Here is a 27,613-nt window from a genome sequence, read left to right as displayed (position 1 = left end):
ACTCACAGCTTGATATAAAATGGACGAACCAGAGACTTGACAAGCTGTTTCTGTTCTCACGTTCACACTTTTTTTGATTCCCTGTTTTGAGATTCTAAGAGGTAGAAGAGGAAGCTCGGTTGAAGAATGAATCTGTAACTTGATGAGGAGCGTGATGGACTTTAATCCGAGGCTCGTAAACATGCTAAGGTCATCTGAGGACACACTGTGTCGCGTCCTTACATTTGGAAGACACTTCCACAACCCGTGGCATTTAAATCCCTGTGCTGTTTGGCCATACCAACTTTGTGCCAGGTCCCAGAATTAGCTCAGTTGATGAGACTGTCTTTACTGGAATAGCATTAGATAATAAAGCTAAATTTGGTTTTGATTAGCGGCTTGAAACAGTGGCTAATTTGTAACAGAGCTCCATGACAACAAGATAGCAACTAACATTTTTCAGGTTACAGTCATAGTTCCACCTGAACCAAACATCCCACACAGAGCATGATTAAGAATCCTAGCAGGTAGCTTAGAGGCTGAAGCTTGTGATGAGGTTTTGCTGTTTTGAATCCTTATGTCAGCTACATTGATGTGGGGAAACCTCTCAACAGCAGCTCTTGAAATGTCCCTGAGCAGGGTGTCTGACCTCTATTTCAAATGTTCTAGTAGGACTGTCCTCTAGAAAGCAGTGAAGGATTGGAGGACTGTTTGTACTAGGCTGCCTCAAGGTGTGATACTGCATAAATGTGTGAATGTGAGGCAGGCTGGTACTAGAATAAGGCTTGCACACTTAGTCACTTTTGTCTGGATAGATCTAGTCTTAAGAAATGAAATGAGATGAAGGATTTGGGGAGATTTTCTTTTGTTGCTCCAAAGGGAGCATATTTAATTTCACTGAGTTTGCAAAAACAAACAATGTGTGTCGGTTTCTTTCCAGAATAGATTTGTACCAATTTTAAGCTAGTTGCCAAAACAAACCTGGAAGTCCCAGCTGAATGATTGTTTATATGTAGCATTTATTAATCTAACTATGCTTTACTTTGTCTTTCAGGGTTCGAAGCGTCTTCTGAGATCCAATGAGTACGTCCTCCCACCCAGTGGACTGATGGAGACGGATCTGGAGCTCACATTCTCACTACAGGCAAGCACTCTTGACATTATACTGTGAATTCTCACACTGATGGGGCAGTTTTTTTGACAGGCAGGATTGTGTTGAAGCTATTATCAGCACTTTAACCCCTGGCAAAAGTGTTAAGTTCAGAAGATCTGTGTGTATTTAGCATATTTTTCTTAAAATCAGACTCAGTTGTTTAATATTAGGCGGTACCACAACTTTTCATGGTATTTTGTGGTCAGACGAGTTGATTAATTGTAGTGGGACAGAAATTGATGTTGTTTCTTGGGTTGATTGTGCAATCTTACTCTGTATTGAACTGAATCATTACTTGAGGCACTGATGTCAATCTGTTTATGAAAGAATGTTGTTTCAAATCAGACATAATCTACACTTTGTGCATGCTGACTAGTTTTGGACTGGAATCGGTAGACAACTATAGAAGTGAAGAAGTTGTGGAAAACGGACAAAGTATGTAGAAGGAAAGGTTGTACATTTGAACAAACCCACTGCTCCTGAGTAAAGCTGAGAAAAAGTAGTGGCTGTATTGGACCTGGATATTACAGCAGTGACGTGCAACTAGTGAAACATGATCTTACAAGCTGTTATTGTGTGAATAGTATTTGCCAAGAAGGCACGAAAAGTCAACATGAAGATCAACCTTCTGGAAGTCAGAGATAATATGATACCAGAGGAGGATAAAAAGAGCAAATGTGAGGATGAGACACAAAGTTGCAGAGAAGTGAGTCTTGATCAAGGTTCAGCAGCAGTTCAGCCACAGTCCAGCAGACAGACTACAGAAAGTTTTTTTTAGTAGTTCTGTCATTGGTTGGCAGTACGAATGCATCTAACACCCACCATATTAGTTTACTGCTGGCATCTGTGTACAGCGAGGCTTTACTTTTACATGAACTTGAACCAGGTGTGTGGTAATGTCTCCATAATCTGTTCACACAAATCTTTTGATGTGATAAAGGAGGGAGCTGTAATCAGATGGTGAATACAAACAATCTTTTATGATTTCAAACGTATGGTCGAGAACATTTGCAAGAAACAGGCCTAATACAGACACTGATTTTTTTCTGTTGTTGCACATGACAGGTCACCACTGAAGAAATAGTTTTCTCATGGAGAAACAGTTGAAATAAGTCTGTATTTGGGGTTTCCTCTTAAATGCTGCTGAATATATATAATACAATTTGCACTGTCTATTTGACTTTATTTTTTCTTATTTTCAGTACCCCCATTTTCTGAAGAGGGATGCCAACAGACTGCAGATTATGCTGCAGAGGAGGAAACGCTACAAGAATCGAACCATCCTGGGCTACAAAACTTTGGCTGTGGGAGTTATCAATATGGCTGAGGTACTGTACAGTGCCTCACCTGGGGCATTACCTTCAATCATTTATTTATTTTTTTCAAGTTTCATCGTCTTTCTTTCTCTTGAGAAACATTTCTCACTTTTCTCTGAGCTTGTGATTGCATTCTGCTCTTCTCTGACAGTGATTGACATGGCTATTAGTGTCTGCGTACCATGTCTTGGTTGCCAGAGTGAGGGCCCTCCTGTGTTACACATCATTTCAGATGAGTCATGCTCATCGCACATACTGCTGTGAGATTATGGGCCATCTGGAGCTGGCTTCATATGCACTTTTCAGAGAACAACATATTCAGCCATGATATGCGGAAATAATGGCATAGAAGCTGATATAAAGCCCCTTCTGGATGTTTGTTTGATGTAAAAAATATTAATGCAGTAGGGACTTACCAGTTATGTCACACTATGTATGTTTGGTCACTTCTTTGTACCAGACGTGTCTCTACTTGCCTTGCTTACTGATGCCACTCACACACTAAAAATTCTGTCATTAGATACTCACCCCCCTGCCGATGGGAAGTGAAGTGTCATGCTCCTGAAACATTTCTGGAGCTTCACAGCAAAACACCATTGAAGCATTCTCCAAAAAAACTGAGGAAGATAGGGACTTGTTTTAAAATGTAAAAAAAAACAAAAAACATTTTAAACATGAAATGAGTCCATACAACTATTCCAGCGTAATCCAAGTCTCTGGAAGCTCCAAGATCACAAACTGATTTTGAAAGATGTTATTTACACACTTTTTAAGCTGAAATCTTCAATGTAGCTGCTCGGCTAAAAGCGTTAGCGTCTGGGTGGATGCATAAGCTCAAACATGTGCAGACGGTGTACATAATGTCTTTTCAAATCATTGTGGGATCTCAGGGCTTCTGAAGACTTGGGTTATGCCGGACAAGCTGTATGGAGCCGTTTTAGGGAGACTTTGTTTTTGTTGTTTTTTTATTTTATTTTAAAAAGTTAAAAAGTCCCCATCTACTTCAGCTGTTTGAGAGAATGTTTTGCAAACTACAGAACTTCACCCGCCTGTCCATCAGCTTGAGGGCGAGTAGACAATGACTGCATTTTCATTTTTGGATGAACTTCCCTTTAATTATATCTATCTGTGCCTCATTCACTTGCGAGACTGTGCAGAACCGATGTGTTCCACTCTTTTAACAGAGGACAGTGGGCCCTTTTATATAGCTGGGTTATTACAATTGATAATATTGAAAAGGGTTTCATATTGGGTTTTACGTAGCAGATACAGATCAATTAAAATGCCTTGTTCAGAAGATAATTAGACAGAGATTTAGACATAGACATTGAGCCTCACTCTTATTTGAAATGGGGAAACACAGGTAACATTTCCCTCTAATTACAGCAGCTGATCCCCCATTAACACTCAGCCAATGTTACTCTCCAGCAATAGCTCCAGGACAGGGATTGACTGACATCTGAAAATAAGACTAATGCATTATTGCATTTTAAAATACCACTCAACCGCTGGGCTGTTTTGGGTGCTTGCTGCAGTGAAATAACCCACAGACTTCTATGAATAAAGTTAGACTGGCCATTATTGGATCCTGTTGGGTAATTATGTTGTCATCTGCTATGGAGTAAAAGTCTCTCGTGCCCCTATTCGGAATCTACCGGGGCAATACGTGGGAGGAAGTCACTTATTGGACTCTGCATGCAGCATTCAAGTGCACCCCTGCCAGTGTTTGAGCAAAATGAGCCTACTCCCTGTACAGCGATTCATCAAGTGAAATATTGAAACTACCCCCTGGATAGAGCTTAGAATGAGAGCTCATCCCTTCTCATCTGATTCAAAACAGTTTGTGCAAACTGTGTTACACCGTCTGGTTGGGCGATATGAGCAAACTGGCTCGGCTCATTTAGATGTGCAGAACAGGAGAGCAGCACTGTGCTAATGAAGATTTGTTTAAAGATAGCATAGCTGTCAGCTAGTAATCAGTCTGTAAATCTCTGTGAGCATAAAGCGGTGAAACAGAAGCCAACTCAGTCTCTGTTGGATCAGTACTGGCTCACTAAAGAGAGAGATAAAATTCTTTCATCCTGCCTGCCTGTCTGTTGGAGAAATATTATTTGTTCCATGCTGCTTCAACAAGGCTCTACAGGATGATTGATAGACGCAGGGACTGAAGAAGACATCTGAGCAAAAGAGGGCTTGATGTGAGGCAGATGAAATCCATATACCGAAGATAATCTTATTGTGTATATATAAGTGTCGTGGATACAGCTTTTGTTTGAGTGGATTCTTACAACCAGTATGTTAATCTTCCTATGTCCAGGTGATGCAACACCCGACAGACGGAGGACAGATTCTGGGTCTCCATAGCAACGTGAAGGAGGCGCCAGTGCGTGTGGCGGAGATCAGCGTGTACTCTCTGTCAAGCCAGCCCATCGACCACGAGGACGGTAGCGGCCAAGCTGGCCGCAAAACCAAAACCTCAGGTGGGCACAGCCATCACCCGTCCCCCTCCGCGGGTCTGTTAGACGGTCCTGTACCTATGCTGCCCGGTCAAATCCTGTCTATAATTTCAGCCTTCACCCTGCAGCCAGCCCTCCCTGCCCAGGCCTCTCTCTTCCCTCCATCCACATGGCTCCTATTTCCCAGCCTGAGGACAGAATAAACTCTATTAATCCCCAGCCAACCTGTGGCCAAGGATATGTTATTCTCTTCAGCTATGGTTGTAATGTTGATTTGAGAGTTGAACAGATTTAGAGCCTATTACCTTACACTGTTCTAATTCTGGACGGGGGGAGGTATTGGGCCCCGCTCGGACTCTACGCTTCATCCCGCTATGCTGATCCCTCGCTGTTCTGGATGTTATTAAGGAGGCCGCTCAAACATAACAGATGAGCTCATGCACCGAGTATTAAACTAGTGTCACTCAGAGGGAAAGGAAAGATGTTTATCTTTCTCCTCTCCACAGTGATCCTTAATAACATCCATCCCATCTAAGAACAAAGGACAGGATGTTTCGCAGGCGAAAGGAAGTCTGAATTAGGTGTTAACAAAAAAGATCTTCCATCACCTGATCTGTCCTCAGCTGTCAAACATGCAGTAAAATCTGCCTCTTTAGGAATGTGTCTGTTCAAACCAATAAAATCTGCCATTAAACAAAAGAACAACAGTAAAATGATTTAGCCATGAAAACGTCATGAAAGCTTCATCAGAATGTGAGACATGAATCACAAAAGAGCTCTGCAATCTTATTTGCATATACTTAGAAGTTTCATTACATTTCAGCGAGCAGATTTAGCTTTTAATTATGTGCAGAGAAAATGTTTTTGCATTAACATACAAGTTTACTCATTATTCTTGCCAAGCAGACAAAACAATTGATTGCTGGTGAAACGGACAGTAAAATTAAGCAACTTTATCCACTCAGGGTGGAAAATTGTCTTTTGGCTCCGTCTGATATTGGTGAAACCTACACAATATACTGAAAACATCATTTACATTACAATAGAATGATACTTTTTTGTATATGTAACATCTTTTGTCTGGCAGCGTAAGAGCAACATTTACTAAAGTAGTAGATTTCATATTGAGTTTAGCAGGCTTGATTTCACTCTGAACAAATTGCTTTTATAGGAAATCTTTATTCCCCCAAAAAGGCGACATTGGAATTCTGTTCTTCTCTTTTAGTGTCTGTGGGAAACTTGTAAATTTGAGTCTGCACAGATTTAATGTGGCCTAATATAATGCCAGACATGTTTCCCTCTATTTTGATGTTTTTCTTTGCTTGCCTACCTCAGACCGCTCCCCAGACATGGATAACTATTCTGAGGAGGACGATGACAGCTACTCGTCGGAGCAGGAAGCCAGTGATGACGCCGTTCATGGCCAGGTTAGAAGGAGCTTAGCTGCAGGCAAATCTGTAATACCCAGTGAAATTAAATGTACATAAGAAATTCAATAAATAAGTCTGCTTTTCATACTGAGCATGCTGTTACATAATTATATATCCTAGGAATGTTATATAAGAAGTTAGTATAATAACATATTTTCTACATTTAGCCTAAGTTCATGCAAACAGAAATGAGGTTTCAGATATTTAATCCTTCCTCCCTGTATTTTAGGATCTATATGATGAAGACGATGAGGTCAGGAAGCCCAAGAAACCCCGGAGGAAAATGATCCGAACCACCTCCATGACCAGAGTTAGTTGCCTCCTTTTCCACCACATGGACTTTTTTACACTCGGCAATCATTGACCATGAGAATAACTAAAGACCCCTGTTTGCGGTCGTGCAAGCTTTTAAGGGAAAGCACACAAGCAGTGTTCCATTTGTTCAAGCCATTAGGATGATGTGGATGAGCATGTAAATGAACGCTGTGGGTTCACTGGACTGATTCTAATGGTCTTTACATAGAGTGGCTGTGAATGAGTAATCCAGTGGACAGTTACTGGGAGAACTGATAAGCCCGAGCCCAGCTGTCATGCATATGTAATCGTGACATTTATTTCCTTTTCATGGGATCTTTTTCTCATAATTGCATGTCTTGTTTTTTTCAGCAACCAAACTTTAAGCAGAAGTTTGTGGCCTTGCTCAAGAGGTTCAAGGTAACAGATGAGGTGAGTGTGAGGAGAATAATTGCCTTCTATTTTGATTGACACCCAGGAGAACGTGATCAATGTCAAAGCAAACAATGTTGTGATTTTTAGTGCTCCCGCCTCAAGTTTCTCAGTCATTCTATAATGAAGCTTCAGTAAGTCATCTGTGAAACGTATCAGTCATTAATTTGTCCTTCGGGTAGGAGAAACTAATCTCAGTATTGACTTTCTAAACAGCATATTGCTACATCACTTCTAATGTGCTCCTGACCGGAAAGAAATCACTGCCACAGCAGAGGTACAAGCATCATTATGATGCTAGGCTGCATTACCTCTGTGCTCATGGATGCATGATTCATACATATCCATTAGCAGCGGTTCGTATGCAGAATCCATTAACGACTTTATTCTCTGCCACTTAATCTAATGATAAATGTAGGCTTGTAGGCTTGTCCTATTTAGGCTTGTGTTTTTTCTTTTCTCAAGTCCTTTTGAATTTCTGTGGATTCTGCATAATAACCTGTAATCAGGTCATTGACAGGATGTCGACCATGTGTGTGCAACAGCCCCTGGATGTCCATTAGTACATAATCTATGTTGGGCCATTATAATGTTAATAATTACCACTGAACTGTGAAATCTATGGGAGTAATTGCGATTACGTCAGCAAAGATGTATAAAAGATATCTAAGAGATCTCTTTTTAACTACACAGGTTTTCAGACTGGATGATTTACTCCACCTCTTACTCACCTTCTGACCTCTCTATGTAACTTTATGAAATATGAGACAGACACTTGTGTGAGTAATTTAACCTATTGATGCTTACAAGAGCCTCCGGGCCGTCTGAGTTGTACTTGTGCTGGATGCTTCTGGAAGCTCCAGGTGGCCCGGTGATCTTTTATCACGTTCCCCGTCTCTAATCCCTTCCTTGCGGCTGGGCAGTGTGCAGGGCTACAGCTCTATAAATACATAGCCGGGAGGGAGGAGAGAGGGGACAGACTGTGTTTATCTGCTCCCTGCCAGCTTCTGCACTTATGGAGTGGCATTAATCACCTGATTAGTCCACAAGCCTGCCTGTGTGCAGTTCCTATGATATACATTCCCACTGTGCAGCTGGCAGATCAAGGCTCAGCACCTTAGCTCTCCTCTCGCACTCACTTACCTTTTAATTGGCCTGCTTAGGACCAAGACAGGGATGTATTTATAGCATAGATTTTCTCATTCTACACCCTTCTAGCTTGTCGTTCATTCTTTGAGCTCCATTAGCCCAGCTGTGAGAGTGATTAGCTAATGCACAGCACCAGTCGCTCCCTACACTTACTTAATCCGTGACCATAAAAACAAATCCCCGATTACAGCGGACTGATGTGTTGATGATGTGTCTATCCTGTGCGGCAGGTCCTGGACTCTGACCCAGTTGACCAGACCCAGGAGGTGGAGGAGGATCTGGACTTACTCTACGACAGTCTGGAGGTATACAACCAGAGCGACAGTGGGCCAGAGATGGAGGACAACGAGAGCGTCCTGAGCACGCCCAAGCCCAAACTCAAGTATGTTTGCATATTTAATTTCATTGCCAGAAAAAAAAATGGAAAAAAAGCATTTATTCCACGTTCTAAGTTTTCTCCAATTCAAACGTTTGTGTCTGTTTTCAGGCCGTTTTTCGAAGGGATGTCTCACTCCAGCTCCCAGACAGAAATTGGAAGCATACACAGCCAAAAAAGCCAGCAGAGAGAGCTGTCATGTCCTGTAAGTTAATCACCAGTGTCTCTATTAACAAACCCATCTGATGCCTTTCAGTCCCACTGTTTACCCAAAGTTCTGCCACTTAGTTACCGTAGAAGCTCTTTTTGTAAACAGTGTTACGTAAAGGAATTGCCCCTGGACACTGTTGAGATGTCTGGCAGTCCTCTGTGCTTATTGTGGTTCAGGGATTCCCAAAGACCATGATAGTGCAGGCAAGATATTCTGAGCATGAGCGCAATGCAACCCACCAGCTCCCACCCCGACAGAGCTGGAAGGGGCGGGGGTTGGGGTCCTTACCCTCTTCACCCCCACAGCCCACCAGTATTTATAGGGAATGACACCAAATGACCTCTCCACCACCATCAACACACACACACACACACACACAAATATGCTCCCATGCTCAGAGAGAAGATTGGATGGAGCAATTTCTGAACTCCTACTCAGAGATTTATGGCCCATTGGAAACAACAAGGGCAGAGTAAGAGAGGGAGAGACATGTTGAGTCTGAGGGCGAGAGGGGGAGTGCTGTTTATAAATATCTGGGAATCCATTTTGGTCTGTAATAAAACAGCCCAGAGCGTTTCAGACGGCTATAGCCCTCCATTTTGCTCAATAAATGTCTCCAGTCGAAGTTCATAAACACGTCTTGCAGGCAAAATGGAAAGTCTTTGATGTAATATTAAAATAAATTAAACTAGGTGCAACAAGATGCACTTAAACACTTTTAGTAGAGCAAACTTGAGCACAGAAGTGCCAGTTATTCTTCAGGGATTCATATCAGGAGGGGACTGAAGTGAAACATAAAAATTGCTCTGCCACTGTCTGTGGAGCCACTAGTGTGAAACTGGTCACAGAGTGGTCAGTCTTGACCTGAGCAGATGGAGGTATTAGATTTGGTAATTTATAATCACCATATATAAGTGACCTGTGGTTAAAGTGGTCTAATGCGTGTGTGTCCTGTGTGTTTTTTTTTACCCCACAGACTGGAGACTTCCTGACTGTGGACAGATGTAAAGTTCAGGGGGCCCGGTATCAAGATGACAGCATCACAGACACAACCGTCGGGGTATGTGTTTCGGAACAGCAGCAGCTGTACTTTTTTTCTAAACTAAATCCCCCTTGAGGATCTCTTTCTCAGATTTTTCTGTTCCAACCCCCTGCCCTCTCCACTTGAGTGCCCTTTCCTCCCGTGGGTCTCACTTGTTTTCCAAGAAAAAGCAAAGACGGAGGGAGTATGCAAGGGCAGGCAAAACAAACCGCACAGTCATCCATTATGGATCAGTGGAGCAGACAAGGCAGCCCCACGCCGGATAAATCCTGACTGATGAGGATCGAAATGAGGGGTGTTTGTGTTTGTTGTTGTCTCTGTGCTGTCGGGTCGACCTAACCTTGCTCGTCTAACCCCCAGCTCCCCCGCTGAGAGTGGGGCAGCCGGCCCAGTGCACCGCTCCACTAACCCAGTTCAAACAGAATATCTAAACTGCAGGAACATTGTTCCCCATTCACCTGCCAAGAGACCATGGCTTTTTATCTCTTCTGTCGTGGTGGGCTTGCATCATTATCTCCAACCTCAGCAGCTAAGCTCAATTATTCACAAGGCCAGCACCTCTCTTCCTCCCGCCCCGCCGCAACTCTTTCAACTCTTGTTCTTAAAATGCCAGCTGCAGATGCGCCACATACAGAAACACAGAGAATACAGTGTACCTGTAGTCTGAAAGAGAAGCTGGTGAATAGTGATGGGACATGACAGCTCCTGGGTTTGATGATAAACATCAGTATTGTCCTCTTACAGCCCTCTTGGCTCATCTTTGCTCCCCTTCTTTTGCTTTAGGAGCCAGAGCTTGACGACAGCGGGCCAGGGCCGGGGGAGGTGAGCAGCTGGGATGTCAACACTGAACGGATGACCAGCACTGTTGGCAAGCTCTGCAAGACAGAGTCCCAAAACCACATGTCTCCCAGGTACATCACATCTGGAAACATGCACACGAGATAGGGTTATGTCATCGTGTCTGTACGCATGTTTCTAAGATTTTTATCTGTTTGAATGTGTAATGTGGATCGGGTGTTTTCTCAACTGTTTTTTATGAAATGTTCTGTTAGCTTCTGAGTCCAGCTGGTTAGGATCGCTGCTCTGCCTGTCATGTACTTTGAGCTTCTTGTGTTCTGCTCCATCCTCAGTAAAGTGGAGAACAGACTGCAGAGGCGTCCACGGAGCACCTCCATGAAAGACAGACAGAACTCCAAGGCCCAGAGTGACAGGACCAGCAGCATGGAGAGCGAGTGCTCCCCAGACTCACGCCTCATAGCGCAGGTAAATGGCTCACCGATTTTATTTAACCTTTTTTTCACTGGGCACGACATTAAGAACAATTTCTCATTTACACTCATTTTTAAAATTGTTTCCTGGTTCAAGCACCTAACTGTCAAAAGTAAGACAAAGCTTTCCAGGGTAGTTACAGAGTAGACAGTCACATGCTGCAAACAAACCCAACTGTCCTATCACCTTGGAAACTCTTGAGTGGCAATATCTTAGACGACCGCAGCCATCCTTTGAATCACCACTTTCAGCTGCTGCCTTCAGGGCAAAAGTACAGTCCCCTGCGGTAAGAAAAAACATCTATAGAAAATTGCTTGTACCTGTTGCCATAAAAGATCTTAATCAGTAAGGACAGACACTTTTTAAGTGAGACACAGCATTTTATATCTTTTTTCTGATTAAGTCCAAAACTTTGTAGTTTGTCTGTGTTTTTGCCCCCTTTTTAATGTAGTTCCTATTGTGTTTCTGTGTTAATGTGTCCTGTTTTAAATGTGATATGTCGTGTTTTTTAATATAATCTATACTATTCTAATGGCCTGGCAAGTGCTGCAATATGCTTGTAGGGGGGAAGGAGGAAACACAAACATAGGAGAGTAACTAATTAACAAATACGGCAGTAAAGAAAAAAGAAGAAAGAAATTACAAGCATTGTTATGAAAAAAATCTAGAAGTAAGCCCTTAAAAACAGTGACTGAAATAAATCTATCCAGTTTAGAAGACCACCAGTTTCCGCAAACCAGATGATCCTGAACAGGGTCTGGCACTATGTCTAAAGTAGGGACACACACATAAGTTTGCATGTGCGGTGGCTATGAATAGTCAAACAACCCTCTAAAGGCTTTCGACGAATGTGAACAATGGCAAACACGTTCTGAAAAGATTAATGACGGTTGAAAATTTTGGGGTCAGTGTGTAAACACGATTTACACAACATGAGTCGGTATTAATTTTTAAAAGTGCGGCATTTTCAGATGCAAAAAACGCACTTGGTGTACTGAGGCTTAACTCTGATTTAAGAAGAAGGACCGTGTATTGTACTTGGCCGCCAATTAGGCTGCAAAAACTGATTTAAATAAGGGGTGAGTATCCAAGAAGGGTTTGATTTGATCAGAGAATACAGAAGGCAGTATTGTGTTCTGAAGAGGGTTTATGTAGCAAATAGGATAGCAGAATGATTACTTGTGCCAACCTTTGGGCACCAATCAATAAATTGTATATCTATAATCACACAATGGAAGTACGATCATTTAAACAATCATGCATTTGGCAGCAGATTTAATGTCAAGCTGTGGGTGTGTACTTTATATGTGTGTGTAGAAATGTACCAGCTTGTGTTGGTCTCAGACTCTCTGCTTCTCGTTTGTCTAAAAGGTTCCCAGGAAGTCTGTGTACGACCAGCTGAACCAGATCCTGATCTCTGATGAACGCCTACCAGAGAACATCATCCTCATCAACACCATGGAGTGGCAAGGACAGGTGTGTGTTTTCTGTACATGACACTTCAATCATACTTCATCTCTCCACATATACAGTACAAACACTGCTAGCTATGCTACAAGCATTTCCTGACACTACTGCAAAAAGCCCATAATAGAAAAAGAATATTCTTTGGAGTGTACACATGTAGCATGATGTTCCTGCTTTCTTTCCAACCCTGCCTCTTGTATATCCATTAGCTCATCGTCTCCCTCTCATCTGTGTTTCTGTGCAGTATGTAGCCGAGTTGCTCCATGAACAGGCCCAGCCCATTGTGTCCACCTGCTCCGCTGCCGATGTTCAGGCCGCCTTCAACACCATCGTTACTCGCATCCAGAGATTGTGAGTTGCATGCATACACACATACATACATACATATATACACACAAACACACATGTCCTGGGGCAGTCCTCGCCAAACTATGCATGTTTACGGTGGCTCGCTGCCAGAGAATTCCGGGACGCCATCGCTCACGCTGCTGAAGTGCTCTCTGTCCGTGAACCCATTCTATCACAATGTGCCTGTTTACTCATGAAAAGCTGAAAGTGCAGCCTTCTTCTGTCTTTCTTGGATCCATTCCGTCACGTCACGAGAGACGAGGCTATATCAGTCTGCTCCGCTTCTTCTGTTAAACCTGTTTTTCCCATAATCCAGCGAAAGTGCAGCTTTTCCACTCTTTACACACCTGCTCCTCAGTCAACCTGTTTACTCCAGCTGGGGCCCTGTCACGTTGAGCCGTGCACGTCTCCGATGTAAACATGCTTGCTCTGTGCTGTCACTGCTTTAGCTGGCTGCTCAAATGTTGTCGCTAAGAACATGAAGACATTTAAAACCCCACATATATTTAGGTCTTGTTCTGCTATTGGACTTTGATGTCTCAAATCCTGAAGCACTTAGCTGCAAAGTCCTTAAGTCAGTCCTTATAATGACTTACAGCACATAATTAATTTAAAGACGTAAATCTTGAAATAATTTTTAGGTTTAAAAAATATTTGAAGTGAGCAATTAAATCAACCCTGCTAAACTGAGTTGAGTTTCTTTTTTTTCTTTTTTCTTTTTGTACATTTTCAGAGTCATTTTAAAGATCATGCTTGTCGTTGTAGGATTAGGATCTAAAAGCCGTCGCACAAATTGGACAAAGACTTGCAGATACTTGCATGTACCTGCTATTGCATATTATAACATATGACGTAATCTGGCATTTTAAAGAAGGTGAAACCGGTTTTAATCCTGGAAAAAGCCTGTTCAGAGATAAATCTTTCTCTTCTCACACACCCACATGACCCACATGTTTTATGATTTGGAACTCTCTCTTTCTCTTAATGACTCATCCTCTCCCTCCCTTTCTTAATCCTTACAGCTGTAACTGCAATGCACAGACACCGCCGACGATGAAGGTGGCGGTGGCAGGCGACCAGAGTTACCTCAGCACCATCCTGAGGTTCTTTGTGGAGCAGCTGGCCAACAAGACCCCGGACTGGCTCAGTTACATACGCTTCCTGGTGATCCCCATAGGTAAGTCATCCAGGGTTAGTACAAACCAGCCTAAAGTGCAACATATTGTTTGATGCATAATGTTTTTCTCTACAGGTTCTCATCCCCTCGCAAAGTATGTGGCCTCCTTTGACAGCAGGTTCAACAGCATCTTTATGGACACTGCATGGAGGGAGCTGTTCTGCAGGACGGAACGGCCCGCCTCAGGTAAGATGCACAACTCTGCTGTCTGGCTACAAAGCAAGCCTGCGTGTCTAATGTTCAACCAACTTGAAAGGGAAAGAAATGAGGTCAGAACATGGGTCAGGGGCTGATGGATGGGAAGAAGAGATTTCATCCAGTTGCAAAAGACAGCTACAGCCTGCTTTTGTGTAGCGAATGGCTCTACGTCACGACACTGCTCCCCCTCCCTGTAAACTAAGAAGACCAGGCCGTCAGATCTGACTCAGATGTTTACCCCGAAGGTTGTCAGAACTGATTGTAATTCTGAAAGTCATTTCTTGGTCAAAAACACACATCATCATGAGATCATACATCCAGTCTTTGTGGGTTTTTCTTCACTTTCTATGTTTCTCCTGGTTTTAGCTTACAGCTCATTTGCATTTCCACAGAAATGTCGGATTAATAAAAGAGGCCAAAACAAAGACATTCTCCATTATTAATCTGTTTATTTTAGGACTGTTTTGTAGGATTAAAGCGTTTGCCTTTATTCTTACACCCACTTGCAGTTATAAGTCTTACAATTGATTGCTCACACGCACACACATCCATTCTGTTCCCATCCTTTTCATCACTTCTCACTTGTTCTGCCCAAACAAGCCTGATAATCCTCACCCATCCCCACCTATTACTTCACTTAATTTGCACCCAAAAGGTGCAAGAGTTACTGTTTCACACACTGTGTTGAATCATCTCAAAAGGGGTTCTGAGCAAAAAAAAATAAAAATAAAAGAAGGTCATGCTTCTTTATCTTTTATCCTTGACATGAGCTGTCATCACAGCACTGAAGGCAGTGTGTGGATAGGATCTGGCTGTGAATGCTTTCCTTCACGTTGAGAGTGAGTTTAAACTGCTAAGAGGCAATAGGTCAAAATAAATTGATGTGAAAATCAGCATGTTTCCACATTTCATGTTGCCAAAAATGTATGCTGGGCTACATGTGGCCCACAGGCCTTCTGTTTGACACACAATTCATCTTGTGTGTCTTGTGGCTGACATCACCCACGTTTTAATGGCATTTTACGCTCAGCACCCCCCATCTCGTTAATTCGGAGGAATGAAAATGATTAATGCACAGTCTTCTAGCGATCTGCTGCATGTGAAAATTGGCTTTCGCGTCAGTTGTCTTGCAGCTTGTTAGTCAGATATAGAACAAGAAGAGGCATGTTGTTAACAAGCCTTCTCTCTGTGCCCCCTGCAGATAACATAGATGTAGCAGGACGAGTGGTTCAGTATCTGGCCGGTGCCAACGTGTCGCACCAGTTCCCTATCTCAGAAGCCATGCTCACCTACAAACAGAAGAGGTAACGTCACTTTGATTATTGAAGTTTGAGCATGTACTGCATATGTTTGTGTGTACACATGTATGTTGTTGTGCTTTTTTATTTTGAAGCATGTCTGTGTTTTTATGCCTACTCACAGTACTGGTGTTAATGCTCAGTATGTCTCATTAGAAACGAGTCCGACAGTGATTATGGCTCAGGTTGATCATCATCTGCACTGCATGAGGAAGATGTTTAAATGCATATGCATGCAAGCAGGCACATATATTCAGCACACATGTAAAAGCAGCTGCTATGTGTGATGATAAAGATCCTCAGAGAAATTTAGTTTAGTCGCATGTGGTTATTCTGACATAAACAATTCTAAAACATGTAGGTTCTGGTCCTTTTCAACTCCCGTTTTGATTAAAGGCTTATGGATGAAAGCCCAGTCGTGTTTCACACAAATGCTCTCAGCAGTACAGACAGTCCGTTGCATTTCCGTGTGCATTTATTTGTTTCCTTTCTGAGGTATGACCAACCCCCTCCCCTCTTTGTGAGAGTGGCTTCCTATTGGTCAGAAGGTTTTAACACTGTTGCATTCCTTCTTCCCCCTTTCCCCTTTGATTTGCATTCAAGGAAAAGGAGTTTGTATTTTGATTTTTACATCAGGTATCTAATTCAAATCTTGTTTTGTTTTGCCCTTCTTATTTTTCTCTCCACCATTTGGCTTGACCTCCTTGCTGTGTCTTAACATTTCCCTTTCACACTCGATACTCACTGTAACTTCACTCTGCACTCTGTCCTGACTTGTGTCTTTGGTTCGGTGTGATTTCGATTCTTACTCTGTCCTTTTGTGTTTTTGCTGTGAAGATTTGCCTAACAACCTTTTAAAACAACCCCAAATTCTCACAAAGTGGAATGTTTTTCCAGCAGCATCAGTGTCGCAAGCAATGATAAATGAGTAGAAATCATTTAATATGTACGACAAGGAAACTACTAAACCTTAGTTTCAGATTTAGTGTTTAGTTGAAAGGTGATTTCAGGACATAGGCTGGTTTGCCCCCAGGAGTGGCTACATAATTATGAACTTTCACTCAATATTATTGACCTCTGTGGATCCTGCAAGGCTGAAGAAATATTTCAGTATCAACCAAAATAAATAATGATACTATTAATAATGTGTTATGATCTGATGATTCCCACTTATACTATACTGCATGATTACTAAGTCTGCAACACCTATTTTCCCCGTGTTTGCATATATACATATAACCATGGAAGTAAGTAGCAAGTTATACGTACATTTAGAAAAGATGGGCAGCTAAGTTTCATAAATCGTTTGCCCCCATAGAACAGACACGTGAAGTCCCACCCTAACCGGCGTGCCCCATATGGGAAAAAAATTGTACTGTAGTCGGTGTACAAACACAACACAAATATGGTGTTTGTTGATTTTAAAAGATAAATATGCAAGTTAAGAAAGTCGCAGTTTGTCATAAAGATAATAAAATACCATTTAGTTTTATATAAAAACGATCACTACATTGTATCGCTCAATATACGTCACCAACACCAACATGGCTGTCACACAGAAAAAGTATTAACAAAGGTGAAAAAAATCACAACAAGTCTGGCCATCTTGACAGCTACATTAATGTGAAAGGAGAGTTAGTTTTGTGAGCTGGCTAATGTACGGGAACGCCTCTACAAGGTTTCCTCACTTACTCGACTGTTGGGTGTGTAGTCTCTCTAATTACATGTTTTCACAGTCGTATACTTCAACAGTTTTATGACAAACTGACTTTCATGACTTGCAAAATGATCTTTTAATTTGACAAACATCATGTGTGTAATTCAGGGCACAATTCAGATGAGATCAAAACATTATTTGTCTCTCACCATTGACTACTTTATATAGTCTTTCTGAAATAAGGTCACATGGTGGTCCACCAGAAGGGGCATGACCTCGCCCCTCTCTCTTGTTATTTTTGGAAGTTATGTACAGGTGATGGTACAAATGACTTTTGCTTTAACAGCAATGATGTTTCCAGCAATGATTACTAAAGCTTTTAATGCTAAGACATGTCTTAGTTTGATTCAGTATATCACTAGTTTGAAGCAAACTAGTTGTTACTTTGAGTTTAGGAAGGACTTGGCTGGTGTTTTTCTCAGTGATTTAGTTGCTTTGCAGAAACCTATACCTTACACTATGTAACATCAATGAAATATAATTATATAGTAGAACAGCACTGACACACAAATAGGTAAGATTGCTGGGGACTGCGTCCTCCCGTTGTTTGCTGTGGACGTGATCTATTTTGCAGGATCATGAAAGACTGGGAGAAACTCAGCAGATAGTTACACGATAAGCTGCTGCATATAAAGAGGACATTTGCAGAAAGATAACACCATCTCAGCTCTTCCCTGACAGATTATTGTTGCATTTTTGCTTTTTTTTTTTTTTTTTAATCTGTCTATTTAACTTTACTTGACAATGACTGCCGTCCTGTTTTTTTCCTATCTTTGTATAGGTATGTGTCTTTGAACAGGTGACGTTCTCAGAGTAGTAGTGTGAAGTAGCTGGGCCCAAACTTTCACTTATAGTTCATGTGTAGAAATAGCTCTCTTATCTTCACACTGGCTGATAAGACAGACTCTTCTTTGGTTGTAAGGAGCGGTCCTCTCATTCATCTCATTGTTACGTGACCCCAAGATGACCCCATTCCACCCAAAACCAGTCATGTTCCATGTCTGCTGCAATGGGACATGGTGCAGGGCATGCCACCGCCATCTTCCCTCCAGGTCCATTGAGTGTTCATGTGCACCTCTGGAGTGTTGAAGTGGTTGAACCATCTCTGCTCATACTCACAGCCTCTTTAATCTCTGTCTGTTTACAGCCCTGATGAGGACTCCTGTCAGAAATTTGTGCCATTTATTGGGGTAAGGATTGATTTCTACATGCAATGGAGAGAATTGTTGATTAATTTGTGTTTAATTTAGTTTCATGCTCTTTCTTTTTTTATTCTTGCAGGTTGTGAAAGTTGGGATTGTAGAGCAAAGCCTCTCAACTTCAGGTAAGGAAGGAGATCTTTCTTGGGTGTGGTAGTATTCAGTTGGGTTTATGTTTTCTATGTTTTATTGTTGATTCTATGTATGTATATGTATTTCCACATGAGCAAGAAAATACACATGTTTACAGTGTGTAGTCTTAGGTTGAAGCTTTGTGTATAAGGCTGTTTTTCCCTACAATTTGCAGTGGACTCAGATGATGCGATGGGAGGCAACACAAGCATCCTGTCCTCCCCAACACCCCCATCGGCTGGTCCGTATGGGAAGGAGATTGGGGGCACCCCTCCACAGTCTCCCTCCGTGTCCACCGCCCTTTCTGGAGCTGGGTACGACAGCACACACACATGATTATCAAGAACAAAAACCACATCGTATTTCTTCTTTCTCAATGTAAGCTGTGTTTTAGTAGTGGAGAAATTTGTTTCTGACTTTGCCTGTTTTCCTGCGTAGTTCTCCATGTTCGGGCAGTGAAGTGATGGGGCTCCAGGTGGACTACTGGACGTGGCAAGGCCCAGAGAAGAAGAAAGAGGGTGAGAAGAGAGACGTGGGACTGAAGAACACCCTGAAGAGTAATTTCCGTTCACTGCAAGTCAGCCGCCTGCCGTGTGGAGGGGAACTCACCCCTCCACCCAGCATGGCCATGACTGTGGTCACCAAGGAGAAGAACAAGAAAGGTAAAGAGAATGTGACATTGTGCCTAGTAATCAGAACACTTTAACAGTTGTTTTTTTTTTGCACAATGTATTTATTGATTTATTTATTTTTTTTAATACCCATCAAAAGTCACCTGATTAATAACCAGTATAACAGTAAGTAAATAAAAAGGAAAAGGACGAGGAATGAGACACAAAAAACAGAAATAAATGATATTGTACATAAACAAATCACATAGATTTGATAATGTGTACTATCTGATCTTCCATTTACATAAAATTCATTCAGACACCCTTTAAATATTAACCTGAAAATAAGTAGATAAAAAGGCAACAATCTTGATGTTTGTCCAGTTAGGAAAAGTGTTTCTTTATATACTTGAGAAGGGCTTAAAGTGTACTTAAGACTCCTAATTCTAAGGTAACAAAAACATAACAATATAGTTCCAGGTGATTATACACTAATGAAAACCTCATTTTGAATATATATTATATTTCTGTCAAAGAAAATCCCCTTAAGTCCTACACACTGGACCTTTTTAAAAACACACACAAAAAACCAGATCAGAATCGATGCAGCACAGCCAGAGATATCAATTTTTTATCATTCATTCTTCTTTCTAACTCCACAAGGACAGATTTATTTCATTTTCAAATTGTAGTCTTCAGACCTAAACAAAGCTGTCTTGTGTCTGATCGAGGCAGTTTATAAAACTTTAAACAGCTCAGTCTGGAACCGTAAAATGCTTTGTACCACTGTTTTCATACATGCTGTAGGACTCCACAACACATGGAAAACACACTTTGATGTGTAAAATCAGTGCAAAAAACAAGTTGTGAAGAATTTTTTAAAAAAATGCCTAGGCTCACTCCCTGTTTCCCTCTTTAGTGATTTTTCTCAGCAAGAAGCCCAAGGAGAAAGAGCTGGACTCTAAGAGCCAAGTGATTGATGGTATCAGCAGGTTGATCTGCACAGCCAAGCACCAGCACACGATGCTGAGAGGTAAAGTCAATGTCCAGACACGTCCCCACAGCTGAAGCTATACTGCCATCTGGTGTTCATGTCAGGACCTTCCTACATATTAAATAAGAAGCGTGATGTAAACAAAGAGTTATGTGCTCAGTAACAGCTGTCAGTGCAAATTGCAAAGCGTCCGTATGACATTTTTAACTTGTTAACGGTCCCCTTTTTCATCCTCAGTCACCATTGATGGAGTGGAGTGGAATGATGTGAAGTTTTTCCAGCTCGCTGCCCAGTGGCCAACACATGTCAAGCACTTCCCGGTGGGAATCTTTGGTTACACTAAGCCTGTGTGACCCTGGCCACCATCCACCCAACCACCACCACCACCACCACCTGACTCTCCGCTGCACTTGTCTCACTGAGAGGCTACAGAGAATTTAGAGGCAAAGCCAACGGGCCCCAGGCAGTAATAGTTTTCCTGTGGAAATCTTACTGACTCACAACCACGTGTTCAATACACAAAATTTCATGTTGTCAATTTGATGTTTTTGATGTTGATGTTGTTGGGTGTTGTTGTTGTTTTTTACACACTACAAAAAGAACAAGTACTATTTTGTAAGATTTGTGCTACCGCCTCGGAGGTATTTTGAGGTTTTTGACAATTTGCCACATTTCGATAATGGCAGCTGTGTTTGCACTTTGTTTTTGTTAACATTTTATTATTTCTGTGAAATCCTACATTTATTGTTACTCTATAGACAATGGAGGAGTGTGATGGTGATGTGCAGTGGCGTGTGTGAGATTGTTTGAGACCGTGTTTGTGTTTGTTGTTGAAAGTTGGAATATTGCTGTGAATCTAGATGGAATCCTTCTCTTCTAACTCAGTGCTCAGTTTTCTTACTCGTCCCTTTACTTTCTCAAAAAAGGTAAATTTTTATAGAAAGGAACAGAAGTTCTTTTTTTGCCTCGTTGCTTTCGAGCACACTGTGTACCGAAAGCAAATCAAAAAAATCAACTCAACCAAGGTATTTTTGAAGGTAGCTATGATGAATGTAGCTATGACACATTCATGTGAGCAGTTCATCGAATCAGTTTGTTATTGTAAGTGCTCAAGATTTTGTATCGGTGTGCGTGTACATTCAGACTGTACAGAAACACCCACTTAAAAGCAGGGTAACATGACACGAAACAACATATTTCAACTATCAACAGCTGAATGCCAAATTAAGTTGTGACTGTATGAACTGTCTTATCGTTTCAAGGTCCTGAATTGTTTTCCCAGCTGCATTTTCCACCTGTGTTGTAATTAGGCCTTTTTTGGAGTAATTTTGCGTTTTAACAGCGTTCATTTTGCAAACATGGCCACCACCCGCGTGTTCAGCTTGATGTAATGGCTTTACCTGAGAGGACGTCTCACAGACCCGCAGTAACTAGATTTCTCCAGATGTTCAGTGATGTGCCAAAGTCAAGTTTGTTTTACAGTAACCACCAGAGCTCTTGGCTTGGCCAAACTTCATAGTAAGTTAAACAAAAATTGTACCTTTAATGCATTTGTGGTCCGTGTAGAGATCAGTATTAAGATTACTGAGTTATTAATGATGAGAAATTTACTAGTCAGTGCTCCACATTTGGCCAAATGTAAACTCATTAAGCATTTACAAGACGTGTGCACATTGTAACCAAGCAATTACCGTTGTGTCCTTTAATACAGCTTGACCGTGGCTGGACAAGAAAGTAGAGCCGATCCTAAAACATACTGATAGGTTGGTTTGTTAAGTATTGTGTTGGCCTGAGAAAAACACAGACGAGCTGACTTGAATCATACTTCGACAGGAAGTGTCGAGCGCAATGCAAGTATTGAATTGCTTTTAAAATAGGATGAAAAGAGTATGGAGTCTTGCCAGGTTGTCCAAGTCACTGCCTATGTGTGTCTGTGTAGGTGTGCTATATGTTCGATGGTACTCCCTGAATAGTGTTACGTGAAACTTTTGCAATAGGAAACCTTTGGACAAAGGGCCTTCTGTATGAGTTTGTTGTTGCTTTTTATAAAGTGAAGACTTAACAAGCTTTGATAGGCTGGCTTTTTTTAGTATTGTATAGAAATATATACAAGATGTATTATTGTGAATCCCCCCTCCCACTAAATTGAAAGCACAAATAGCTTACCTTTATTTCTTGACATAAATGCCAAATATATTTCCAGAACTCATTACTATGAAGTCGACTTGTACAATGCAAACACTATTAGGTATGTCATTTCTCATACATTTCCCTCACTTTGTAATGCACTTTCATGTGGTTTTATACACATTTTAGCTTAAATTGGGACATGCTTTGGTTTTGAGGTGAAGTGATAGAGGTATTATATTTGAAATGTAAACCACTACCTATAGAAGAAGGCCGTTCTTTTTTTTTTTTTCTAAATGACCCTTTTTCATAGGGATGTTGTGTTTCTGTTGATGGGTTAAAGCGCCCGATGAGGTCTGATAAACCGTCATGGCTGTCTGTTACTTAATGTTTTTGCCACTTGATGTTGAAATTTTGCAGCTACCACCACACATGTCTGCCTGTGACTGTACAGTCAAGTTTTCCTGTCTCCTGCTTTTTTGAAGGGTTCACCATCTTCTCTTAGTTGGGAGACCGACTGGCCCTTACGTTACTTGTAAACTGGGGCTGTGAAGTGTTAGCCAGGGCAGAGTTGTTTGAGGGAATTTGTCATGTGAGTTAGCCTTTTAAATACTAAACAGGCATAACGACAAGTGTATTTCAATGTATTTGACCTCGAGTTTTTTTGCCCTAAATCTAGAGGTAGCATGGGGGTGTTACACAAGACTGGATCAATGAGCAGGCATGCCCACTTTGGCACAGCAAAAAACTAAACTCTTAACATCAGTGTTAATGGTTTCCATTAATCGTCAAACTACAATGACAACATGCCATCTCATTGCTCCTGTTACTTGAAATGCCACCCAGTGTCTTTGCACAAACCCTATTTTAAATGACATGACAGTATTTTTAAATTTACCACTAAAAATATGGGTTACTCTGCATGTTTTACTATAGATGTAAATATGTTTTGGATTTTTATATTGTTTTGTTTTCTTTCCATGCTCTCACAAGCAGTTGTGTTTAATAAAATTTTTAATCTTCTGTACAAACAGCTCGTCTTTATTCATGTATTCTCTCCGAACAGTTGATTAAATTGCATTGCAAGGACCAAAATAATAGTACATGGCGATTATGAGCGAGAGACATCAATCTCCAATCCCGAACATGTCCAGACTCATGTCGTGTTATTTGAGATTGAGGGCAGGTTGACGTAATTCTTCATCGGAGGCAGCGGTTTAATCTTGCGTCCTGCCCAGCCTCCCTTTCTCTGCCACAAGCCGCTCGAAGGACGAATGCCGAGCCAGCGATTGCGACCGGCTTTTCCAATGATTTGTTTATTGTGGTCGATGTTGGACACGCGTCCCACTGTGACCATGCAGGTCTCCAGCACCTGCAAAGATGACAACATTCAGTTCAGAGCAGAATACGGTTTTAACATGACAGATTCTGTATCTGTATCTTGATCCAGATGACCTCACCTGAACTTGCTGCTTCGACGGAAGCTGAACGATTGCTGTGCCGTTTACTTTACGGAGCAAAACGCCACTTGTGCCTGCAAACGAAATAAACCAAAAAAATTCAGTTTGCACAAGGCATCCAGATAACATGAGACTAAACAGGCTCTATCATGAAACTTAAAGGTCCAGTGTGTTGGATATAGGGCAGAAATGGAATATGAAATTCATAACGGACACATAATAATACGGACAAACCACATACTGGCTCTAGAGAGGGTGTCCCTATGTAAGGGAGGGTGAGCCGAGGGGTATTTTGTTGGTTGCAATCTGCATCCTCACAGCAAGATGCCACTAAGTCCTACACACTGTACCTTTAATGTACATAACAATACAACAAATAAATATAATTTCTTTACCATCAGATTTAAATACCATGTGTGCATCAATAAGTATTGCATTACATGTCACCATACACTGTATATACAGCTCAAACAATTTGTCAGCTGAAACATTGTTGCAGACAGAGTACAACCTCTCATGGCAACAGCAGCGGCCCCCCACCGGAGGACATTTCGCCCTGCCATGTCGCAAAAACTGCTCAGGAATGGCCAGAGGAGCGTGACAAAGAGTTCAAGGCGTTGACCTGGCCTCTGAATTCCCCTAATTCCAATCCACTTGAGAATTTGTGGATCAAATAGCATCCTACAGGACTCAAAGAGTAAGAGTCAAGTCCAATCCACGAAGGGCCTGAATGACTCCGACTTCTTCTGGCACGTCTCAGAGAAGCTCATTTAAGGTGGGATCTGGGGGGCGGCACTGCCACTGGGGAGCGCCGTTACCACGAGGGAGTGTACTTCGAACATTTCATTCTAACAAGATGATCATTGTTATCACTTCACCAGTTTGTCTTTGAAGCCAAACATGCATTTAGAAACACATTCAAGCAATAGATTACCTGCAGCACGAATGTACTCGGATCCCTTCCCTGGTTGTATCTCCAGGTTGTTCACCAGTGTCCCTACAGGAAGAGCTCCCAGTGGGTATGCGTCACCCTCATTGGCTGAGACTGCAGAGTAAAACAAAAGGATACTGTATAAGTTTCTGTCAACTACAAAATCTACAAAATCTTCTTGAGTGAAGGCTCATACCTGCCATGCGTCCGATAACTCCGGATGTTTTAATGACGTCTCCAGCCTGCATGTTCTCTGTGGCAATAATCCATCTCTTACGGTTGCCTCCAGCTACCAGCGCGATGTCAGCAGACCTGTGTAGACAACACAGTTTATTACAACCAACTGGATGTTCATACCTTTCAGTATATATATACTAATAAATGTCTTGCTAATCTCACCTGCACGGGTCGTATCGCACATCAACAACCTTCTCTTCAAAGGGCTTGGTCTCTTTGTCTGCTTCATAGTGCAGTCGCTGGAAGTCGATCATCCGGTATTTTTGTTTGTGGCCCCCGCCGATGCCGTGTGTCCGTATCTTCCCTGAGTGGCAGAAAGAAAGACGACAGCTCTTTTCACTCAGCAAGCGGAACAAGTATCTCAGCTGTTATGAAAGCAAATGCATCACAAAGAGCTGCATCTCATCCCATTTCCTGTCACTCTTCAGCTGTCCTATAAAATAAAGCCATGAGAAGGCAAAAGAAAACAAAACAAGAACAATATATATATATATTTCATTATTATTATTCTACCAATTATTTTCTCAATTGATCTATCGATCATTGGGTCTTTTTAAAAAAAAATATACATATATGTATATATCAGCCAAGGTGAAGTCTTTAGATTGCTTGTTTAACCGGCAGTTCAATCGGCTGCTTCACAAAAGAAGCAGCAAATTCTCACAACTGAGAAGCTAGAGTTACATAACGTTTGGCATTATTACTGGAAAGAATTTCAATGAATCAATTATCTCAATAGTTACAGTGACTTTCTGATAATTGACTAACCAGTTAATTCAATAATTGTATTAGCCCCATTTCAAATCCTGCTTGAGATTTATGAAATATTTATTCTGTTCACAGTGCTTCCTCTTTAAAGACTGCTATATATATATATATATATATATATATATATATGTATATATGTATATATATATATATATATATATATATATATATGTATATATATATATATACATATATATATATATATTGATATAGTCTTACATCAGATGCTATTTTACTAATCAAATCAGATTTTACTTATCTATTTGTAAAAACAGTCAAAAGGGCTGTTTTTCTCTGTTCATATCACAAAAGTCCAGGTTATTTTTTATTGACAATATAGACTCAAAAATGTGTACGATTTTAAATCTACTATTGTAAACAAAACAAGGGGCAAATCCAGATCCAATTCTGCACATTAGAAGGCAACAGCAACCTCGCCCTCCTCCAGCCTTGCTTGTAAACACACACCCATTCATCCCATTTCTGCTCCACTGACCACACTCTTTACCTGTGTGATCTCTGCCTCCGGTCTTTTTCATCCCTATAGGACTGATGGTGTACTTCTCACTCTGCTTCCATCGTGTCCTGTTCTGATCCAGAGAGGCTGTGGTGAGGAAGCCTCGGCACTGTCCACCTGTACTGGGCACCAGAGTCCCCAGCTTAGTCTGTGTGACTGCCTGTCGACACAAAAAGCAACACACCGATGTTACAGCTTGGTAGATGCGATGTGATGATTCAGATCTCCAGTGTGACTGACAGTGGATGTTTACCTGCGAGGAGAGCAGGGCAGGCTGGGACACAGTCAGGGAGCGCAGGGCTCGAGTTAGACAGGACACCGCCATCATAACAACGTCCTCCTGACAGAGCTGAGGAGCAGAGGAGGAGCAGACTGTCAGCTGGGAGTCTTTTCCACTACCTGGTATGCAACTTTAGCTTAACTGTTTACAACACAGTCTACAGCTTTCTACTTGAATCGAATTATTATGGATCGATAACACAACCTGCTGCTTATCAGTGACTTAACTGTTATATATTTGTATAAATTGTGCCAACACCGTCGTCAGTACTTGTCAGTAACCTTACCAAAGAGCAAGTCAACGTGAGCTAGAGCTAGCTTAATGAGCAAGTGAGGTAAATCCGGCTCAATAACTGGACCCGTTTTTTGTTTTCTGTTTTAATAAACTGAACCATACTGGCCGTTTACCTAATGGCCAATTTGCGATATAATCCAGTGTAGTAGTAACATTAAACCAACCTTTATATTTGACTTATTTCATCCCCAAGCTTCTCGCTGGCGTCCTTCACAGTCCTGCACGCTACGTCGCGCACTGATGACGTATGATATCAGCTAAATCAATCGGTTTCTGGCCTCTAGGTGGCAGAAATGTCCTCTCACATCACTGTAACCATAGATCGTAACTGTGCGGATGTGCCATTGATCTAACAATTACAATCGATTGCTGTACATTAAATACAGCTTACTGTTTGTCCACGTTGTTGCCCACTTTTCCATGTTTTAAAGCAGTTGGTCGTAATCACAATGGCAGCCATTGCTTTGAGGTGCACATTTGTATTGGTTGCTGGACAATTAAGGTGTTTCAAGCTGTGACAACACTGAAGATGAATTATATTTATTCACCTGGGTGAAGAAGAAAGGAAAATCTGCCTTTTGATTAACTGTGGAAAAAATAGGAGAACATTTAAATAATATTGAAATGTTACAATTTCTTCCATCTGTTAGTGCTCAAGTTCACCACCAGATGTCACTATGTGCTATTTAGCTTTTTTTTCTGTGGTGGAATTTATGCGCCATTTATCCATCATCATCCATCAGGCATCGAT

The 27,613-nt window shown here is 41.5% G+C and overlaps 2 protein-coding genes across 3 annotated transcripts in view; one reads left to right on the top strand and one right to left on the bottom strand.

Moving 5' to 3' along the window:
* Window positions 1-23,406, top strand: part of LOC311270373 (phosphofurin acidic cluster sorting protein 2) — a gene marked incomplete at its 5' end in the record, with an annotated part of 48,399 nt that extends 24,993 nt beyond the window's left edge. Inside the window, 23 exon segments of the mRNA XM_084375196.1 lie at window positions 1,034-1,123; window positions 2,335-2,460; window positions 4,766-4,928; window positions 6,240-6,331; window positions 6,564-6,644; window positions 7,001-7,060; window positions 8,440-8,591; window positions 8,697-8,790; window positions 9,773-9,856; window positions 10,622-10,749; window positions 10,969-11,101; window positions 12,479-12,583; window positions 12,819-12,925; window positions 13,945-14,099; window positions 14,175-14,285; window positions 15,499-15,601; window positions 16,199-16,231; window positions 18,460-18,502; window positions 18,594-18,636; window positions 18,819-18,957; window positions 19,082-19,305; window positions 20,174-20,287; window positions 20,486-23,406. Coding sequence (XP_084231322.1) covers window positions 1,034-1,123; window positions 2,335-2,460; window positions 4,766-4,928; window positions 6,240-6,331; window positions 6,564-6,644; window positions 7,001-7,060; window positions 8,440-8,591; window positions 8,697-8,790; window positions 9,773-9,856; window positions 10,622-10,749; window positions 10,969-11,101; window positions 12,479-12,583; window positions 12,819-12,925; window positions 13,945-14,099; window positions 14,175-14,285; window positions 15,499-15,601; window positions 16,199-16,231; window positions 18,460-18,502; window positions 18,594-18,636; window positions 18,819-18,957; window positions 19,082-19,305; window positions 20,174-20,287; window positions 20,486-20,601 — 2,496 coding nt within the window. The 3' untranslated portion in view covers window positions 20,602-23,406.
* Window positions 23,396-27,110, bottom strand: mrpl2 (mitochondrial ribosomal protein L2). 2 transcript variants are annotated; one of them, XM_084375202.1, is made up of 8 exons: window positions 27,027-27,110; window positions 26,542-26,637; window positions 26,280-26,448; window positions 25,166-25,307; window positions 24,963-25,078; window positions 24,770-24,880; window positions 23,836-23,909; window positions 23,396-23,747 (listed from the first exon to the last, which is right to left on the bottom strand). In XM_084375202.1, the coding sequence occupies exons 2-8, from the start codon at window positions 26,614-26,616 to the stop codon at window positions 23,532-23,534; spliced, it is 903 nt and encodes a 300-aa protein (XP_084231328.1). In that variant the 5' UTR covers window positions 26,617-26,637; window positions 27,027-27,110; the 3' UTR covers window positions 23,396-23,531. The 2 variants fall into 2 exon arrangements, with proteins under 2 accessions (XP_084231328.1, XP_084231327.1); XM_084375201.1 differs by having other exon boundaries at window positions 26,280-26,637.
* Between the last annotated feature and the right edge of the window lie 503 nt (window positions 27,111-27,613).

This window comes from Pagrus pagrus (assembly GCF_965226575.1).
Source record: "Pagrus pagrus genome assembly, chromosome: 15".
NCBI classification, from domain to species: Eukaryota; Metazoa; Chordata; class Actinopteri; order Spariformes; family Sparidae; genus Pagrus; species Pagrus pagrus.
This window is presented reverse-complemented; position numbering and strand designations above follow the sequence as displayed.

What these genes read in the sequence shown, in the direction of transcription:
- mrpl2 (XM_084375201.1), bottom strand. Translation starts at nt 26,616, where the DNA reads ATGATGGCGGTGTCCTGTCTAACTCGAGCCCTGCGCTCCCTGACTGTG. An exon ending in AGTTATCGGACGCATGGCAG is followed by an intron (nt 24,881 to 24,962) that starts GTATGAGCCTTC and finishes TTTACTCTGCAG; the next exon opens with TCTCAGCCAATGAGGGTGAC. An exon ending in CGAGTACATTCGTGCTGCAG is followed by an intron (nt 23,910 to 24,769) that starts GTAATCTATTGC and finishes TTTCGTTTGCAG; the next exon opens with GCACAAGTGGCGTTTTGCTC.